The sequence below is a fragment of the Pocillopora damicornis genome, chromosome 4 (genome assembly GCF_964200805.1).
Source record: "Pocillopora damicornis chromosome 4, jaPocDami1.2, whole genome shotgun sequence".
NCBI classification, from domain to species: domain Eukaryota; kingdom Metazoa; phylum Cnidaria; class Anthozoa; order Scleractinia; family Pocilloporidae; genus Pocillopora; species Pocillopora damicornis.
The window spans coordinates 1,442,020-1,463,592 of NC_142673.1; the positions used below are offsets into that span (position 1 = coordinate 1,442,020).

At 39.3% G+C, this 21,573-nt stretch overlaps 1 protein-coding gene and 1 pseudogene across 2 annotated transcripts; both read left to right on the forward strand.

Annotated features, from left to right (window-relative positions):
• Positions 1-519: 519 nt before the first annotated feature.
• Positions 520-20,623, forward strand: LOC113672618 (uncharacterized). The gene is made up of 7 exons (XM_089203193.1): positions 520-711; positions 8,016-8,892; positions 9,178-9,663; positions 9,935-10,028; positions 16,358-18,054; positions 18,643-18,997; positions 19,353-20,623. Exons 2-7 carry the CDS (start codon positions 8,106-8,108, stop codon positions 19,390-19,392), a joined length of 3,459 nt encoding a protein of 1,152 aa, XP_089059319.1. The 5' UTR covers positions 520-711; positions 8,016-8,105; the 3' UTR covers positions 19,393-20,623.
• On the forward strand, positions 707-3,332 carry LOC149046394 (uncharacterized; annotated as a pseudogene). The gene is made up of 3 exons (XR_016185684.1): positions 707-1,976; positions 2,089-2,154; positions 2,895-3,332. The product of XR_016185684.1 is annotated as an uncharacterized LOC149046394 (transcript).
• Positions 20,624-21,573: the final 950 nt, after the last annotated feature.

Here is a 21,573-nt window from a genome sequence, read left to right on the forward strand (position 1 = left end):
AATCAGTCAATCAATCAATAAACTTTATTTATTCTCGAATTTACAGTGTAGCACTCGGGTGCGGTATTGTTATCCCGAGTTCTAACTTTGAGGACTCTGGAGAAACCGTGCTGTTTCTCTGAGTTACTTTCCTATCCCACCAATGGTTGAAAGAAGATGAAGGTAGCTAAAATTATGCGGCATTTCTGTAATCGACAATCGAAATGTGTTTACATATGCAACATGTTAAACAAAATCATCCACGGTGCGTTTACTTGAGTAATTCGGTTAGAGAAGAGTAGTCATCTAGATCAATATCTCCACTTCAAATAAACGACCCTGTCTTTTCCCACCGTACCACAGGGTAAAAGCTACCGGTCACTAACTATAAAGGATTTTTTTCGGAGACTGGACATCAAGTTACGGTAGCTGAGCATGAACTTCGAATTGACCATGCACCGTACTTGACAGTTTGTTTGTTCTGATGTGCGGTTCCTTATGAATTTATTAAAATCCTAATCCTAGAATCCTAAAAAGGATTTTTTTCGGCGACTGGACATCGGGTTACGGTAGCTGAGCATTAACTTCGCACGGTTCTTGACAGTTTGTTTGTTTTGATGGGCGGTTCCTTGTGAATTTATTTGGTTTACTTCTCTCAGTGTTGGCGTGCAAGCAAGATTCATCCAGTTTCCACTTAAATATTTTATCCTTTCCTGGTAAAGTTCGACAAAGGTAAAGTTATAATGAATTGTTAAGATGTCATTAATGATGATGATAACTCTAGATCTCTCTTCTGACTTAAGGGGCATAGTTTTTGTTTGTGAAATTAGAAGTCAAAGCGAATTCGAGTTCAAATATTACGTACATGTCTGGAAAATTCAAACATCTGTGGCTGAGTTATCATGAACAAAACTCAAATGCAAGGATACCGCTTGAATTACAAAAGAAACATTGTCTCTCCAAAAAGCTCAATACTTGTCCTTGGCCCTAGAAAAAACTGAGCCTTCATCAGTTCGATACCGAAACTGCGCTTTATTTGCCGATGATTGAGTAGTCCGCTTGAAGTCTTTGTCTCATCAATCTGATGAAAAGAAATTCATCATTTGGTCAACAAACACGGAAATTCGAGCTAAATTATACGCCGTCTTTCTCGATCGAGGAACACGTCATTATCGATTTTCGAATTACGAGCTGTTTTCCTCTGCACGTACAGCAACATACTTGTACACTTCGATCGTCAATTTTTTTTTTGATCATTGCGGGTTGATTCGTTATCCATGTATATTCATTTCTTCGTTAAGTTTGTAGTTGAAGCTAACCTGTACCTTTTGCTTTGATTTCATTTCTGAAACACTGTTTCTAGTCAAAGCACCCATTAGAGCAAGTTAATTTATAACTCTCAAGTGTGAAGCGACTTAACGGCCCGCGGTTTAGGATTGGTTATATCGAAGAAGAAAGACTCGCAGCCTCTTGGTCTTAACCGAATAATGAGTTATTTTCCTATCTCTCATCAATGGTTGAAAGATGATGAAGTCGACAATTGAAATGTGTTTACGTATGCAACATCTCAATCAAAATCATCCACGGTACGGTTACTTGAGTCATTCGGTTAGAGAAAGAGTAGTCATCTAGATCAATATCTCCCCTTCAAATAAACGACCCTGTCTTTTCCGCAAATTTCCCTTTCGTAAACGGTCGATGCCATTTCTCAGAACGGTTGTTGCCGTTTAAAACGGTCGATGCCATGTCGAAAAATAGTCGAACAGACGACAGCCTTCGTGAAAAGCTCGTGCGTGGTTCGCTCATGATTGTCTAAGGTTCGCATGTTATTTCCGAGGTGTCTTCTATGTTAGTGTTGTTTACACGATGGCGGAACAATCGACGTGCGTGAGAGGTGAGCCAGCTGAAACAGAACCAGCCCATTCTTCTTATACTGACACAAGCCAAAATCAATAAAGAATCCAACGGAGTGGAACTCCTTTTCCCAGTCAGTTGAGGTGAGTTTGTTTCGTATTTCCCGAAATATTCGAGCATTTTTAGCCAGGATAAAGCGCTTGTTTGAGCAGTCTCATACGTTATTGCTTCCTCGTTCTTTGTATCAGTCCACAGCCAGACTTCAAGAAACAACTTGGGAAGGAGGCAGGAAGGAAGAAATTGCCGACAGACAGACGAAAGGTTGGGAATGAACTTCGAACATTGCGAATGTTTGTGTATTACCCTGCCCCATTTCAGTGGGTTTCATTATGAAAATACTTGCCATGTGGGTTATGTGGCTAGCTTTGTAAAGGGACCCAGTGAGTAAACTTTTCGCCAGACTGTCCAAGTAGTATTTTTAGGTTATGAACCTATATCTTGAGTCAAGCTGAATGTCCATTTTCTAATGTTGTTCAGAGTTGTTGTTTTTCTATGCAACTCTCTAAAATATCACCAGGGGATAGTCAATATAAGTGTACCGATTTGCCACACATTTTAATTAAAAATAGCCTGGGAATATAAGGCTTATAAAGGCTAAGCTGTTAGAGAATTCATGCCATCATTATCAAAACACCAACAGTTTTGCTACTTACTATTTCACCCAATAGGTAGTGGGTTCAGCCAATTAGATTGTAGGATTTGTGATAGAATGCTACAGTTGGAGACAGAAAACAGAAAAAAGACTGTTTGACAAAAATTCGTGATTGCTGCCTTATTTCCCCCCTTCCCCTGTTCAATGTTGTTTGGAATGGTTCGGGCTATCAATATCATTGAATTAAGGGAGGGGGGTTGGAGGGGGTGAGTTTTAATGTAACAAAACATTTCACTTCAAGCTATACTGCTAAAATTGAACAGAGTAATTGTAAATTTCTTTAAAAATTTTTTATTGTCCCCAATTGTTGTTGGTTTCTATCAAAATATCTTGTAATGTATCTTCATAGTATTGGAAAGATAAAGCACAGAGCTCAAGAGAAGACCTTGATATAGATGTAGCAGAGATAAAAAATGTCTTGTCTGCAGCACCAAGTTCACGAGGGAGAAAGACTTCAAATACCACCAGAAAGGTTGTCATGAGTGTATTTGAGAGGAATGCAATGAAATGTTTGACCATGGGCAAAAGCTAAAGAGACATAAAGACAAAAAAGCATAAAGACAGCTATAAGTGTGATCATTACCAAAAGACTTTTGCAGAGAAACGAAATCTTACAAGATGCAGAAAGTCACATGTTCATTAATCTATCCTGCATAAAGTGATTTTGACTGGAAATGATTTGAAATTGCTTTTTGACCAATGTGTAATACATAATTATTTTTTCAATTTTCAATTTCAATTTTTGAAATTAATTGTGGTCATCGTCTGGTACAATAAAATAACCATATCCCCTCGTGGAAGGGTTGGGGGGGTAGGGGTGGGGTTCAATGTGGCCAGGATTTTTCATGGAAACTATGCAAAAATTACAGGGTGGTGGGGAAGTCAAATCTCAACACCCTTCTAGCGGGAGGTATGGTTCTTCCCTGGAATCACACATTGCATAATTTGTTGGTTATAGTTATTAGTTAATCCTATGCCCCATCTGAATCAATGGCTGAACATTGTTTATTCTTCAATCATCAACAAACAAACATTCATACCCATAAGGTTTCACTTGAACAAAAAATATGACAAAATTACAAGTATTTGAGTTTGGCTAGAGTAACATATGGTATAGCATCAAGGAAATTATCTGAACCCAAAGAAAGATCCATAAGTCCAGACACATCATGTTACAGTTCAAACCAAATTTTAAATAATAACAATTTTGTGTTAGATTTTAACAGAACAGAATAACTCAAAACTTATTTACAATGTCAAAACCTGAATCTTTTTAACCTTGTTCTTCCAAGTCAGAGGCAGATCCAGGGAGAGGGTTTAGGGATCCAGGTAATTTGCATTATGAAAAAGCATTATGAAAAACCATTGTTTATTCACAAAGATTTCTTGTTTTCTTTTTTTGCCTTTGTATATGCTTTGTCTTGGAATTCATAGCATGGGACCCAGACTGTTTACTACTTTTTGTGTTCATTTGCACTGCTTTAACCAAGTCATGGCTGCTCTTTCTTTTGGAGGTGGTTTCTTGAATTCTTATTGGTCACTTCCACTACCACACTTTTGTTTTCTGTTTGGCTGGACTTGAATCTTTTTTCCATTTCCTGTTTTTTTTTACCTCACTAGACCCAAAAGTAAAAAGACCACTTACTAAATTAGATTGCATAGCACTACAGAGGTTGAGGATGTAACCCTTTTCGAGAACTTGATCACACCTTTGGCCAAATTTAGGACACCTGAGCGTTGGAGCTTTTGAATGATTCATTCACAAGAGTTTCTTGACAGTTCTTCAGCATTTGCAATGGAATCATTCAGATCATCAGTGCTCTGTGTTTGTTGAGCAGTTTGACCCTTGATATGATGTCTTCATACTACTTGATGCCTCAGTAACAAGACAATTGGAACCATCAGTTTGTGAAGCATCTTTTTTCCCAGCATCGCTCAAGCATAAGGACTTATAGCAAGAAACAGGAAGTGTTTTGCCTATTGATATCCAGGCCAATTTCTGCCTTTCATGCAGATTAGTGACTGGTATGAAATTGATGCTGTGTGCAACATTTGCCACCAACAGTACATACTGGTGTTTACATGGGCTCCTGTCTTTGCCAACCGTGCAGCTACATATTCCAAGCCTCTTATCTACTGTATAGCTGAAAACGAACCAATGGGACACCCCATCAAACATCTCAATACAACTGTAATTTTTTTTAATCAAAAATAGATAAAGAAAACAGGAAACCATGGCAAGAAGGTCACATGACCTTCAACCTGGTTGATCCATTAAGATATTCCTCAGTCAAACCAGATCTTACGAGTCATGTAATAAAGATTATACGCATTGACAGATCAAGTCGAATATTTATCTACAATATGCATGTTATGTTCCCATGTTGTATTTTCTCTGCTAAAAGGGAGGAGCCTGGAAGCCCTGCCCCCCTTCCCCCTGCAGTGTTTCCCCTATCAAGATAATTAGAAATAAGACCACGGGCAAAGATTGGAAAATTACTGCCCACAGATGTAATTGCATTCTCATCCCATCACAGTGATTTCTTACTGTGATGGGTAAGAACAAAAAAAACACCACTGACCTTTGACTGCCTGCAGAGCTTCCAACTTTGAATACATTATTGCCAAAGTTATCTACAGTAGCGAGATAGGCATCCAGATCTTTTTTATCTGGGACTTTAAAGCATGCACTTCCATCCTTTTCTTTCCCCATGAACCAATGTCCCTAACTCCCATCAGGAATGCTGAGAAGATTACTCAGGTAATGATCTTCTAAATTAATTGTTAGCTTTTCTATTAGTCCAACAACATTGTACTCTTTGGTGCGCTGTGGAATCAGATCCCTGAGAACCAAAAACTGAGCCTCAGCAAAATTGTTGGTGTGATTCCCTCTAACAGGCAGTTCTGTCCTAAAGCATATAGCAAAAGCTTCTTTGTTATTATATAGATTCTGCAAATAGCTGACTAAATTTGGGTATCTCTTGCAATGGTTATCATTCAAAAGTTCACTGAAGCAGTTCTCAAAATCTTTTTTTGTCTCAGCATATAAGGACTTCTTGAAAAGGTTGAGATACAGCTTTTGGCTGATACTGTTCTTACCCTCCAAAGTTGTCGGAGCATGTGCAAGATGCAAAGAAGTAAAATAGATGTTGGCCAAAAAGACCAGAACATTTCTTTCCTCTTTACAATTGTATGTAAGGATGACTTGGGGGCCTTATTCCCTACCATGATCATTGAATGCAAACTCTGGTAAACAGGACCAAAGCATTTCAAAGTCCTGTTTAAGTATATGCTCCTGCATTAGTGATCAAGATACCAAGTGGCAGTGCTCCAGATACACTGTGTGTGCACATCACAAACACTTAAGATTGTGCTATTCTGTATTAGGAGTAGCATTGACAAAACCAACTCACCAGACTGTTGTACTTCCTTGTGTACTCGGTTCATGAGTGGCGTTATAATAGTAATTATAAAAGGGCATATCATCACCTTTTTACATTTATGGTGACAAGTAGTAGCTTTAGGGTTGTCTTTCTCGTATTGTTCAAGTCGGGCAAGTCTTTCATACATGTCGGAGAGGTCGAAAATATCGGTTACCTTCCTGGCATTGACCTTTCCGACGGCATCGACCGTTCTGAGAAATGGCATCGACCGTTTTAAATGGCAACGACCGTTCTGAGAAATGCCATCAACTGTTGTAAATGGCAACGACCGTTTACGAAAGGGAAATTTGCGCCGATGCTAGTACAAAAGCTCCGCTCCTATGCGTTCTAACTCGTCTATAATTCGGAAAAAATCTTCAAAACCATCTGCACCCTAAGCTACAGTATTTCCTAGACTCCGCAATGATTTCCTCTGTGTGGCTTCTTGAACTTCTAGTACTCTCCACACGGTGGATTTACTTATCGGTTGAAATTCATTTTTTTCGTAATTGGCCATGTATTATTAATGATGGTATACGTGGTTACTATACGCGTCAAGTTAGGCATGACAAACTCCTCACCGCTTTTGAATTTTATTGTGCAATTGCCCTACGCTACGTCTTGACTCTAAGAAGTGGTTCAGCTGAAGCTGTTCCGCGCGGATTGTGTGCCACATAATTTTTCCGGGCCACCACTTGCGCCACCGGCTTCGCCGAATAGGAGGGACTGCTCGTTGTCGTAATGCTGTTATCGCTGGTTACACTTAATAAAATCCTGTAGTTTGCTTCTGAAATGTTCATACAGGTTTGAATAGCCTAACCCTTTAACTCCCAAGATCTCATTAGTAATTCCCTTACTGTCTGCCATACAGTTCTTGTGATGTTAGTTTGGAGAATTATGTATTGGATCAACTTATAATCCCCTAACTGATATTTTTCTTTATTCTCATCACCTGTCTGCTTGATATTGTATTGATATTGTTGGGAGAAATTCTGTCTTGGTCACTCAGGGGAGTTAAAGGGTTAAGCTCTCCTAACTCAAATATAAAATAACAGAAACCAATCTTTTTTTAAAAAGTTTCTCATTAACACGTTCAATGACCAAACGCTAACCAATATGATATTCGATACGTTTTGTTCACCTTTTTCGTCACGAGAAAGAGTCGTTTGCCAGAATTTAGCCCTTTAACATGTTTAGAAAATCAGTCACTGTGTTCAAAATGCTCTACCCTACTATCTTTTCTTTTTAGAATGGTTAAAATCTAAGATTTATGAGGTTACCAATGTAAGCGGTCGGAGTTTCCTCAACAGATAATTTGCATAATTCTGCTGCCACGCTAACAAAATCACCAAACGTTTGAAGTCACTAAGGGGAAGAAAATTAATAAGTGCAAGTGGTATTGTTCAGGACTGTTAAGGTACACTTAACTCCAGCTGAATAGTCTGTTTGTCTGATTGATGCTTTAGAGACTAGGAATGTTAGCCACAACCAACACCAAAACGATTTACAGCGACATCTTTCGACATCACTCCAAACGCCCTTGATTCGACTGGCTGGTCAATTCATATAACAACATTTCTTTTTCAATCGTGATGTTGATGCAAAAATATCTTTGTTTTAAAGGTTTTCGTAGATTACCGAGTGAAGTAATTTCCAATTTATAGATTTCTATTCCGAAGTTTTGTGGTCTCGATTTGAAAATTAACCCATTGTTTTTCTTACGTATATAATAATACCCTGATTATCCATATTTTTCAACTTATTGTTTTCATTAGAGCTGAGAAGCCATAATTAATGTGGATTTGGTAATTAAAGATATTCTATTCATCAATTCAGTAGAAAAAAAAATTAATTGTTTGTTTGTCGATGTATATTTTGTTTTGTTACTACTTCAAGTGCCGTGGGGTGAAGCGTATTTTTTGTCTCACATTCTGTGAATTTCGGAAAAATGACTCAACGAAAGAAAAGGAAAAAGCCATCGTACGGTCCTTGACACCAAGTCGCAAATCTGAGAATATTGCAGGACCTTTTTTAAACTTTTCTTGCAGGATTGTTAGAACCTCTGATGTTAGTAACGACCCAAGTGCATTGTTTAGGCTGTAGAAGAACTGAAACCTTCTTGGAGACGCACTAACGAAATGGCGACTGCTTCTGCCACAGCTACTCAAGCGCTCAGTTCAACGGATGAAAAAGATAGTTATCAGCGTCTTTCTCGACTGATCATGCGTGCGGGTACCGAGGTATTGAGAGCACTGTTTGACTCCTTTTACCCACCAAACAGTCTCGCCAACAAACTGAGTGAGTCTGCCACCAAGAACGATTTGCGCAAAGCTCTTCTCAAGCCTCAACGTATGCTTGTTTATCCGGCACAAGGATTGTTTGGAAAATCAAAAGACTTTGACATCAGCCTCCTTACTCAACTATTAAAAACTCTTTGTCAGACGAAATTACCTACTCTGCACAGCGGATGGAATTGTCTCCCGAGTACCAGTAATTTAACCTTGACTGCAGACATCGTCAGAATTAAGCTTTACCGCAATGATGTTATTCATAAATATTACTATGGGGAATTGAATGATGCGAAATTTTGTTTCCTCTGGGATAAAATCAAAAAAGCCCTTTTACGTATAGCTTCCTATATCAGTGCAGAAACAAAACTTGAGTGGGAAGAAGCAATCATCAGGTTGCGGCATGATCCCTTAACCTCAGAGGCTGCAAGGGATGCCGAGGAACTAATGGAAATGTATCAGAAGGATATGATCATAAAAGAATATATTGTGTCAGGGTTCGCTCGAGTGGAGAGGCTAATTCAAGTTTCCTTTGAAGAAACAAACCAACGACTTGCTGAAATAAAGGATGAATTTGAACGGCTTCGCGAATTGGTGGCAGATCGGGCTCAGAGCTCTTCAGCGGTAGAAGGGGGAGGTCAGTTTAAGGAAGAGATTGTTTTACTTAAAGAAGTTCTGTGAATATTGAATTATATAGCCTACTTCGCCATTATAAGGGTGAGTTTCTAAAGAAAAAACTCTGCTGCTGTGTTGGTGGGAGAGTATAACAGGGTAATTAAGTATTATTAACTGAGTTGATAACGTAAATTGGCCACCGTAAAGAGTTGCAAAGCTGACGTTTCGAGCGTTAGTCCTTCGTCAGAGTGAATCACTAAGTTGAAATGGTTACATATTCTGACTCAGGTAATTCTTAATATCACAGCTCAACTTCCTATTATCCTCAAGATCGAATCCATGCGAAGCCGCACCTCTCTAGAGGAAGCTCCAACGACGACGATATCCTCTCATGTGCAGCCAACTGCTTCAGTTGACGAACCTTTGACGATCACAGCTGATCGGTCCATAGCTGATCGGTTCATACAAAGAATAGCCTTGGAAATACGTCGACATTACGATTCATCAACAGCTGAGAAAAACGGATTTGTTCAACATCTGGAGGATGTTTACCAGGTCTCTATTGTGGATGTCAATCCCGGTAGCTTGGTACTGACAGTCAGATGCAGCTCATTGGAAATTCTAGAACGACTCTGGCAAGATTACTCCAGTGATCACCTCGGTAAAGTAGCTCAAGAATTCCTCGTGACCGAGAGAGTGCTGGAAGATCTTGGACTCGTTGAACTAAAGCTCAAGATTACTATTCCGGAGAAAGATTACTGGGAGGTTCGGTGGCACTTTCCTGAGTGTGCAGGTATAAAACTTATAGGCACTGTCATATTTTAAATATATTTTAAAGCTAGATTTAGTAGTATTATTTTGCTCAAGTAGGTTTATTCCAAGCGTAGTACTCGGAGGTGAGGGCCCGTAACGAGTGAGATCAGGAGTGAAAATTGGGAGTCTACAGGACTTTGCCGTTTAGTGGGTGATGGGAATAAAGTTTATCTGGCCTTCGGTTTGTGGATCCCCATAGACGGAGTTCTAACCTGATTCCATTTATTTCAGTCTTGTATTGTCTTTACCAGGTTCTGATTACTCTGAGGAAACAGAAGGAGGACAAAAAGAAGACGGCAAGGAAGAGGAATACATACCTTCTCAGCATCCCACAGGTATTAAACAGTGTCTTTCATGAAACCACGAATAGCGGTAAAACCTGGGTCACATTGCATTGAAACTACTAAAAACTTAGATATGGCGCATAAATAGTCAGTCCTGAAAGTTTTTTTCGTATAAATTGTTGAAGCTGATAAGGGAATAAAGTTTATCTGGCCTTCGGTTTGTGGATCCCCATAGACGGAGTTCTAACCTGATTCCGTTTATTTCAGTCTTATGGTGTCTTTTCCAGGTTCTAATTACTCTGAGGAAACAGAAGGAGGACAAAAAGAAGACGGCAAGGAAGAGGAATACATACCTTCTCAGCATCCCACAGGTATTTAAACACCTTTTTAATACTGTTTAAAAACAGTGTCTTTCACGAATCCATGAATAGCGGTAAAACCTGGATCACATTGCATTGAAACTACTAAAAACTTAGATATGGCGCATAAATAGTCAGTCCTGAAAGTTTTTTCGGATTGATTTTTTGTATATTCAGAAACCCAGAAATTGAAGACATTAAAAACTCTCCTGGTAGCCCATCCTTTTCGATGGTGGAGATCAGACAAATTTATTGGAGCCGGAGCTTTTAGCAAGGTACGTTAATTTTTATTGTCAACGAGGATTTGACGTAATAGTCAATAAATGCCAGAAAATAACATGATTGTACTTAGCATTTTCTGAGACCTGGCGAATCTTTGGTTAAAATATGCGTCTCATTGAAACTGAGTAATTTGAAAGAGTAGCCCTATTGTTCAATCAACACTGAGCTCGGGTTAATTCTAGCTTAGCGGAGGTTGAAATCACGGTCTCTACATTACAGTAACACGGCTGCTGTGTTTCTTATCCTTCCATTTTATTACAGCGCGTGGAACAAAATGTCAACGATCAGCTTGTTATTTGCTTGTTCCTTTTCAATATTCTCTGTTAGGAATTGATGAAAAAACAAATATTTCTCTTCTTCTGTAACAACCACAAAACATTCTTTCATCTTGAATACATTTAAAAACACAGACTTTCATCGTGGTTGACGTAAGGTTTGAAAATTATTGGAATATCACCGGTTACCATATAGCAAGCAGCACCCTTGGGCAATATCAAGTGAATACTGTGTTCCGATTGGCTACCCACGCGGGCAAGACGAACCCATCTTGCGCTTTCCCGCTTTGATACCACGCAAGAAAAGAAGAACTGCGTGGGGTTGGATTAACAAATTTGGAAATTTTTTTTGAAAATGTTATCGATGGAGTTTTAAAAGTGGTAGAAGACAGTCAAAACAAAAAAAGGCATGAACGAGTTTCGTGAATTTATTGTACTGCAAAAACCGTAGCTCAAAATTCGATAGATCATTCTTGATTATCTTAAAATTGAAGCGAAACCTTTTTGCTATACAATAAATCCTTCATTGACCAAGCTTGTTTGGTCAAGATGGCAGGATTTTTAATTCGTTCTTTTTTAGAGGTTTTTATAGACCTACTTTGTCTCGGTCCGTAAAATTGCAAAAAAGAACTTGTCCAATATCCAGGTAATCTTAACCTCGCGCTTAGTCAAAAACGCATACATACCGTATATCCCTCGAACAAGCGCCCGGGCGCCCATTTAAAATTTCGGCTTTAAGGGGACACTTAATCGAGGGGCGTGCTTATTAAGTTTTCCTTTCAACGAGCTGTAACTTCATTTTAACCACAAAATATTTACATCTTTCGTTTGTGTTAACAAATGGGGAAGGACTTATTTGTTGAAAGAGATGACAGGGAAGAGGTTAAGAAGTATGACGACAATGTAATTGGAATTTACAAAGTGAAGCATGTGCATGGCTCTGACAGTTTAAAGTTTGTTGGTCGCATTCTGATTGACCGATCATTCCTTCTCAACTACTTTCTTCAAACGCATCATGTTAGAATGATTCAAATAATCTGATTGGTTGAACAAGACTAAAGCTGTCAAAAATGTCAAACCATCAAAGTTAACAATCTGAACTATCTTACAAACTGAAATAGTTCGGCAGGTCGAATTTGACACTTTTCCCTGAAGTTTTAAGTCTCTAATATAAAAAAACTGAAAGTGACATGTTTAGTGAAATCCGGCCGAATCGAAGCTCATAAAAACACGCAATTTTTTCACATGACAGTTAGAAAACAAGCTGTTCAAGGCTTGTGTTTTATGAATGCACGTCAGCCGAATTCACAGGAACATAAGGATCACTCGGTATGACAGTAACTTTCTGCCGCTACCGCTTCTCTTTTTCGGAATATAATAGAAAAGCGTCACATGCATCGATATTGACCAATATATATCAGTGTTTGAAAGAGTCAGTGTTCTTTAATTTTTTGGGTAAAAAGACAGTCTTAGAGTTTGTGACACTAAGGCCAGGTGGCCAGTGGAAATAACCAATAACCAACAATATGACAGTTTCATCGCACCTTGAAAGTATGCTAGTTCTGAAAATACCTGAAGGACGTAAATCAATAGCACAGGTTTGGTCACAGTACGACCTTGAGCAAACTATGACAGCGACGGCAACGAGAACGCGACAAAACAAAATAGGGTGAAGAGTGCGACAAACTAACAGGGACTCCACATCTGTCACGACTACAGCTACTATACCCTACATCAAAGGCACTTCTGAGGCTATCGCGCGGATCCTATAACCTTACAACATTCGCGTAGCTCACAAGCCTATTACTACTTTACGACATTTACTGACCAACGTTAAAGACAAAGACGAACCCAACAACAGACACGGAGCGATTTATAAGATCAAATGCTCCGACTGCCAGGCCTCCTACATCGGTGAGACTGGTAGAATCCTTAACACGCGACTAACTGAACACAAACGAGCAACTAGAAATGGCGATGTAAACAATCACATTTCTGAACATCACCGACAAACTAATCACAGAATCGACTGGAACTCTGCTAAATGCTTAACCTACAGTACAAACTATTCTCAACGACTGACTCTGGAAAGCTGGTTTACTAACTTAGAACGGACGCCTCTCAACAGATGTCAACAACTACCGGCACCTTACAAACGACTCATTAACGTCGTGAACAAACCGACAAACAGACCGACAAACAACAGACGGATCGAAACCGACCAATGACTGTGAACAAACTCTACACGAGTCTTCCAGCCAATCACATCACGGCTAAACAGACCAATCACGTTCAACAGACCAGACTTTATAACATCATGGACTGACAACTACTCTTCACTTGACTCTGAAGATGACTCCCGCACAGGTTGTCGAAACGTCAGTCACCAAAAACAGTTCTTTTCAGAACTACACTCACCCGGACGATCACACTATATGAACTACTGATACTCCTGGGTTCAAACCATTTACTCTACTCACACTAATTAACAAATCAAAGACTACTTGTCTAGTTATCGTTCCGTCCGCTTAGAAGGGTGTCTTAGAAATAAAACGGGCAGCAGGCCTCATCCTCAAGGCCCCTACTTTGTATGAAAATAAAATATGACTGCATGCATAACCAGGTATACTTCTTTGAATGAAATTTATCTATAGTTTGAACCGTAAGCATGATGAACCGTAAGCATGAAGAAGCCTCAGTTCATTTTTAAGTTTAGGAGACCATTTAAAGGTGAGTTGGGAGATGAGTTGACCGGAGAGGAAAAAACAATTTGGAGTTATCGCCCGTTTTTGGTTACGTCTTAACCCCTGCACTAATCAAATGAAGAGATTTATACGCTTTGATGGCTCCATAAATCAGATCAGTTTACAGCTCTGATTGAAGAAGCGATCAATCAGAACCGTGTTCGTCGAGTTGCGATGCATTTACAAGCACTCTTCAACGTATTTTCATCCTCTCAGTTAGCTCTACATAGCCAGGTTCAGTGAAAACAAGGTAAGGAAAGAACATTCAAGGTTTAAATGTGAAGGTGACATTACTCTGAGGTTTCCGACAGGTTTTACCAGGTCCGTTTGGAAACAAAAAGGGTTAGAGCGCCTACGCTCGACTCGGCGAATTTCGATCGCAATCATAATTTGTATTTGCGTGACTTCTCTCTAAGGTTGATGATAGAAATTTATTCAAAAGACGTTTCAGTGAGCCAACTAAGCACATTCATATCGATTGTAGAGGAATTTCAAAGTTATAAGACATGGCAATATTTGTTGACGCATCAAGGATTATCATTTCCGCTTTCGCTCAGAATCCGTAGAAATTACACTTAAATGTTAAATACCCCTACAGGGTTAGGTCTTTGGACGATTTCTGTGTCACTATGTAGCTGCTTTTCATTCGAAATGAGGCAAATATCTGGCAGTTTGAGGGATGATCATTTAAGTGTAAGTAACATGTCGAAAAAAAGCCGCCGGTGTTGTCGTGTCTGAACTTGTCCAAACTTTGTGAATAGTTAACATTCAATTTGGTCAACAGTCACTTCGTTAATAACCATTAAATTTCATTTACGCTTGCTTTAAGAACTTTTGAGGTATTCTTCCGTCGATTAATTATGGAGTCATACTTACTCATTAACGCGGTTTAACTAACGTAGTTCTGGGATTCCAAGTGCTGATTATTTAGTTAAGACGGAACTGCGGAAAGTACAGTTAGCTTATTGTTTTGTTATTTTATGATTCTGTTGAAATTCTGTCTCTAGCTTGAAAGACTTGACATTCGTTCAGTTACGAGTTGGAAAGAATAAAAGAGTTTGATCGCACCTTGAAAGTATGCTAATTCTGAAAATACTGGAAGGATTTAAATCAATAGCGCAGTTGTGGTCACAGTACGATCTTTAGCAAACCATGATGGCGACGGCCACGGTGACGAGAACACGACAAAACAAAATATCTCACCAGCAGAGAAAAAGCTCTGCACGTGCGTTTAACAATTTGTACATCTCAGCGTCCTCGGCAAAATATCAACTTACACAGTCACCCAAATTTGCATGGTCTGAGAACAGGGAAACCGACCACGAATTGTTTGTGTTTCTGTTTTAAACTCAATAGAGTAAGAACGGGACAAACAAAAGACTTCACGAGCAGAAAAAGTGGAGCAAAAGCTCCGCACGTGTGTTAAAATCTTTGTACACATCTTAAAAACCATCTTTCAGTCACCAACATTTGTCTTGTCTGACAACGGGAACACACTATTCAGAACTCAACGCCGCTTACACACGTCACATATTATGCTGAAGTCGAGGTCTGGCGTCGTAAGAGATAGTAGAGATCTCCAGCCATTTTCTAAATTATTGAGATAAATACCGATTCCTTTTTAATCGACCTTTTCCTTTCCGTCGTTAACCGGACTGCTCAAGGTACTTAGTGCCTCAGTCGTACGTGGTACATACGGGTCTCGAAGACACAAAAACATGGTCAAATTTTATTTCACCTCGGGGCAATTTTCAATCTGAGCGAATCGTTATTGGCACAGCTTGAAATAATGAAAGTGCCTCTGATGGGATCTCCCTACCATGGCTGGTCTAACAGTGTGCTAGGTGTACACATGACATCACATTCAAACAGAAAAGTCGACGCCAAAGTGATTTACATGTGGTTTATCTGAATGTTGTTCATCTAAAACTCACAATTAACAAATCAAAGACTACTTGTCTAGTTTTCGTTTCGTACGCTTAGAGGGGCGTCTTAGAAATAACACGGGCTGCAGGCCTCATCTCCAAGGCCCCTACTCAGCTTTTTATGAAAATAAAATAAGACTGCATGCATAGCCAGGTATATTTCGTTGAGAACTCAATACTTTCTCCCACAGATGGCAGGGCGACCAGATCCACCTGCTGGAACACCAATTCAAGAAAGTAATCCAGGAATCCTGGAAGCTTCAGGTCAATATCTGTCATTTTTTATGTTAAGATATGTTTGTAACAAGTGAAACTGACAATAACTTAATTGTTGGATGACATACTCTTATTTGGTCGGTAAATACACTGTCTAAGGATAGAAGTAGCCGGCAAAAGATGTGCGGGCCGCTGGCAAGAAAAAAAAAGATGAGAAGAGAAGGTGACACCTTAGAAAATGGATGTGAAAAGGGAAGGATGAGAGTATATAATAATAATAATAATAATAATAATAATAATAATAATAAAGGCAAGATAAGCTTGAGGAGGAATAGCGAGAATGTGTAGTGAGAGAATAGGAAGACAGCTTGAGTAGCTGTTGCTTTAATTAATGACATAATGTTTCAGCTGGTTTCTGGTTTCAGGTGGCTCATCAAAACTAGTTGAGGAAACTTCAGCAGGTATTTTCTCCTTCTGACACTGTTTCTCTTACCCACCATTCTCTGTTAATGGAAATTACGGCATGTATCTGTGAGGTTTAACTGATTTTCCACTGCAAAATTTTGCATTGATTTACAGGAATCTGTAGAAATTTATCTCTTCTTCCCCGAACGGTACCACATTTCGTCAATCGCGAAACAGAATGCGACAAAATCAGAGAGTACCTTTCTTCACTGCACGATTGCAGATGCCTTCTCATACATGGTGCCACTGGCATAGGGAAGACAACTGTGGCGATTAAAGTGGCAAACGACATACTGAATTCTGACGGACGTACTGTGGTGATCTATGTCAACTGTAGAAACATAAAACTATTTGATGATTTTGCAAAGGAGGTTCTTCAGCAAGTATATCACTTTCCTGTGGAGAATCCAATAGCTGAGCTGAAAAATTGCTTGAAAAGCCAAGATTTTTACACGATTTTGTTATTGGATAATTTTGAATTTCTTCTTCATTTGGATGACAGAATGCAGCTCCCCGAAAATGAATTGTCACTCCAGCAGATGAACCCATCTGAGGAAGGATCGAGGATTAAGAAACTAATCAATGAAATTTTAATGGTTGCAGGCAAAGTCAAGCTTCTCCTCACCTCTTCCGAGAAAGTTCTTTTTCCGGAGGCAGGTCGAGAAATGCATATGGTTCATCTGTCGCCTTTTAAGCCAGAAGAATCCGTTGAGCTTTTTAAAAGAGTGTGGAAGGATAGGCAAGTCGATACAACCCAAGCACATGACTTGTCAGAGATTTGCAGTGGTATTCCCTTGGTCCTTTACACCCTGGCATCCTCCCACAATACCCTGCTAAGTCTCTTGAAAGAGCTGACCTGTTCCTCGCCTCAAGAAAAATTCGAGTTCTTGACAAAGATTCAAACGGCATCAGAGAATATGAAGATCAACGTTTGTATCGATCATTGCTTCGAGAGGCTTGGTTTGAAAGAAAAGTGTGCCCTTATCAGATTTGCATTACTTAGAAGGCGTTTTTCTCTGTGTGAAGCAGAGAAAATATTTCAATCAACGGAGATGAGTGCGTCCCAGCTCAGACGATGTGGACTGGAACTGTCCCAGCGATCACTTTTAGAAGAACACATTATTGGGGATGAATGCTCCTATACCCTCCTTCGAGTAATTCGTGATTATTGTGAAACTAAAGCAATGGAGCAGGAGTTTTGTGAAGTGATCCTAGATGCTCGGAGGGCGTTTATCCTTCATTTTTTAACCTTTCTGGAAGACATCTTTAAAATGTTCCTGAGCCAGAACGTGTCAGAAGCTATTGCAGCCTTTCAGAAAGATGAGGCAAATGTCATGCAGCTCGTTGAATGGTGTAGAAATGGTCAAATGGACGAAGAACAAACAGGAAGGTGTATTGATGTTTTCAACAACGTGGCGGAGCTACTGGCGAAGATGATGGCAAAGGCCAAATTTAAATTTGCCTTTGAATCTTTACAAACGAGATGCGAACAGATGGAAGATCAGACGAGACTGAGCGATTGCCTCACATCCTTGGGGCTGAAAGAAGTATTCAGCTGCTCCTGTCCTCCAATTGGTCTGTGTGCTTCCGCCGCTGAAAGAGCCAAAGAATACTTCACGAGGGCTGACCAAATCCAGGATAATCTTGGAGTTAGGCCCGGTAACAGCCGAGCTCAGTGCCTTGCCAAACTTGGTCGATGTCTCGCCAAAGAAGGCTATTTTGAGGAGGCAAATAAAAAAGTGCAACAGGCAATCAAAATTCGACGGGATCAAGGAGAGGATGACATCGTTATGCTCGGTGCAACGTTTAATGATCATGGAGGTAAGTGTACAAAATGATTAAGTACCAAATTAATTTGCGAGCGCAATGATCATACATTTTGCAAGGCAGTTTATGAGATCGTATTTTAGGGTTATTTTGAGCATTTGTTTAAGTATGAATCTTCAAAATCGATGATAAAAGATTCACGATTGAAAATGATGTACAGATTGTGGCCTGTGCTCTGAGCGAAAAAAGAAAGAGAAGCATCCAAATCCACCATTATGATTCTAGCCTCTCATTAGTCAAGATTCAACTGAATAGCCGTCATTCATTTAGTCTGGACCTTGAAAGGATGCTTAGAACATTGAGAAAGTGAATTGCATTGAAAAGTGTCTTGATAATGTTTGTAATCAACTACTAGATAAACGAAATCCTTCACTCGAATTATAATGTATACTACTTTAAAGGGGTTTACGGCTGCTTCAAAAATCCTTTCTTTAAGAAAACTAAAATCACTTTTACTACCTCTCTTTATATCTTCATGGTCAGCCGAAAATGACTGAATTGGAATTATTGTATTATTTTATCATTTCTTGAAGGATAAGCATCTTTACATATTCAGTGATAAAACTGTGATTTCCTTGTTAGTGATCCTTTCGCTCAAGGAAAATCATCAGCAGGCAATCATGGTCGGAGAAGATCAGACGCTACCCATTTACAGAAGAACACTTGGTGAACATCCTTTCACTGCAACTATCCTCAACGACCTGTCAAACAATTATTATGCCCTAGGAAAGTACAACGATGCAGAACGATATTCGAAAGAAGCGTTGGAGATTCAGCTCAAGTTGCTGAAGGACCATCGAGACACCGCTAAGTCGCTTTTTGACCTTGCGATGGTCCATAAAATGAAGGAAGAACTCGAACCAGCCAAGGATTGTCTTGAAAGATGCGAGGCCATGCAAAAGAAAATATTGGATGAGGGAAACGACGCTCTTAAAAGGTAAACAACTGTCTATCACTATAAACTTTGCGTTTCAGTAGGGCTCCTTTAGGCATGCAGGTGTTGATGAATTAAAAATTAACACCTTTACCCACCTCCTTTATTCTTTAGCTACTGAGATCTCATTGTTAATTCTCCTCTCTGGCGGCTTCATATTTTCTTGTGGATTAGTTACAAGAATTTGGTGTTAGATCAAAATAACTTCTACCTGATAAGTTTGAATATTCTCATTACTTGTTTGCTGGACAATGTGTGGATATTATTGGGAGAAGTTACATGTTAATCACTTCTGGGAGTTAAAGGGTTAAGCATTAAAATTTCCGAGTTTTTGGTTGATGTGCCTTTCCTCGCACAGGACCAGGAACGAATTGGAAGAAGTAAAGAGGCATCTATAGGGAGCCATGCAAGGGAACTCCTGAAATCCGGTAACAAACTCTGACAGAGAATCACTTGATATGAACCGTCTAACCTTATCCAGTTCTGAGTGTCTTCAAGTGTAACAAGGCAGCACTCCTTCGAGATTCCTCAAGAATGAAGATACAGTCAATTCTGCGTGACGTCTCCTCTTAAACAATAGTCTTAGTTGAAAATCTAGGTAATTATGACATCTCCATTTTTGTCGAATTTGAGTCTGTTATGCTCATGCAAATGTCTTGAAAACAAGAGCTGAACATTCAAATGTTGGTTGCAATCATTATTATATTGAACGTCTTAGGTCAAGTCTCACATCACTGGATCGCTTTAGTTTCTTCGTAATGGTGTAAATAGGTTTGGTTTTAGGAAAGTGCCATTGTTCTAGACAAGTGAGTCTGGCTATTTCCAGAAATCCTAGCCGGAAAGATTCTTTCTAGGCGTTGTCCTGTCAGTTTGGTGCTAAGGATTGTATATATGTATAGATATTTAGGAACTTTTCGGCTTGTTCTATACTGATTCAATTCAATTTAGAATAGGTGGTATTTCACTAAAAATGAAACAGGAATCGCAATTGATGGAGGGTAGCTTATCCAAGACATTCAACCGCCTCCTAACAGAAACTCAATTGAAATCCTGTCGTGACAATTTTACGTTGAGGCGCTTTGAAAACGCTGGACAAAATTAAAAACAGGTAATTAAGTGTTAACAACTGAGTTGAAAATGTAAATTGGCCACCGTAAAGAGTAAAATAGCTGACGTTTCGAGTGGTAGCCCTTCGTCAATCTTTTTACGGTGGCCAATTTACGTTTTCAACTCAGTTGTTAACACTAAATTACCTGCTATTCTCTCCCACCGACGCAGCACCACAGTCTCTTTAGAGACTTAACCCCTTTGTTTATTTAAAATTTATAACAGCACGCTTTGAGCATTGATTAACAGTATTCAGGTTAGAATTCTTTTCACATCTTCTTAAAGCGATGAAAAAAATCACACCTTCGTTAGATGCCACGCGCGAGGTAAAAGACAAAAGGAACAAATAAAAAGTGATAACAAACGCGCTCTGTGAAAACCTCGAAAAACTTGCTTTTGGCAGTAGTTCATTCTAAAAACATTTCTAGAATTCAGTTTTGACAGTTTTTAGAAAAGTCTTTTACGAGCAAGATCTGCTTTTTCTATTGTTGCAAAAGATAAATAAAAAAAACTCGCACCTTCTTCATTGTGAGACTTGTGAGTGAAAAAATATCACACCCTCATCTTGCCACGCGTTTGATTGAAAACGAAAATAACTCAAATACATGCTCTTGCAAAAACTAGAAATCATTGTCTTAATCAGTATATCTTGTATCATCAACATAGTTACACGAATTCGGCGCTTTTGCAAAGAAGGATCCTCGTGTTAGGTAAAAATGTTGGTTCTAAAAATTATCAGCGCCTCGTTTGAAAACAGCTGTACGCCAGAAACAAGGTCTTTAATCGCGTCGAGGCTCTCCACAGAAAACCGTCACTTTTGATTGTATTTAACACCTGTAGTAAGACCAAAAAATGTACTTGTGCTTTGACTTTTTACCAGGCGACTTGACTTGCATATAGAGAGAGGTGGTTTAAATGAGTCACTGCAATAAATTTAATTATTTTTGAATTTGCGAACCTTTGGCTCGATTCGCTAAACGAGGGTCAAGTCTACCCTTGGGTACATCGATAGAGATTGATTTTACTAGTGCATATCTACACTATCCACTCCCCCAGTGCAGCAAAATTGTCGCTCCAGTAATTTTCTCGATCAGTTACGAGCTTTTGTCTCTTAACAAGACTTCCCGCAGCTTACATGGTTACCGTGTAAACTAACCTTTCAAGCTCGCTGATCATGGTAGGGTCATCCAGAACCCTTTGCATGCTTTCACATTCTCTCAGGTAAGCTTTGGCATCCTTGAATTCTTCCCTATTTTTGTGAACCATCCCGAGATCAAACAAGGACTTAGCGGTGTCGTAATGATCTTTCAGCAGTTCACGCCGAATCTTCAGCGCTTCCTCTGATGTCGTACTCACCTAGGGCACATTGTTCAGAATGGTTGCCGTAAAGGGATGACGGTCTCCCAAGTGTTTTCTGTATATTTCTATCGTCTCTTTTTCTCTAACATTTATGGCTTCTTCATGGTTTCCCT

Coding starts and splice junctions, on each gene's coding strand:
- LOC113672618 (XM_089203193.1), top strand. CDS start 8,106: ATGGCGACTGCTTCTGCCACAGCTACTCAAGCGCTCAGTTCAACGGAT. Junction 10,029..16,357: donor CATCCCACAGGTATTAAACA/GTGTCTTTCATG, acceptor AGGAATCTGTAG/AAATTTATCTCTTCTTCCCC. Junction 18,055..18,642: donor AACGTTTAATGATCATGGAG/GTAAGTGTACAA, acceptor TTTCCTTGTTAG/TGATCCTTTCGCTCAAGGAA.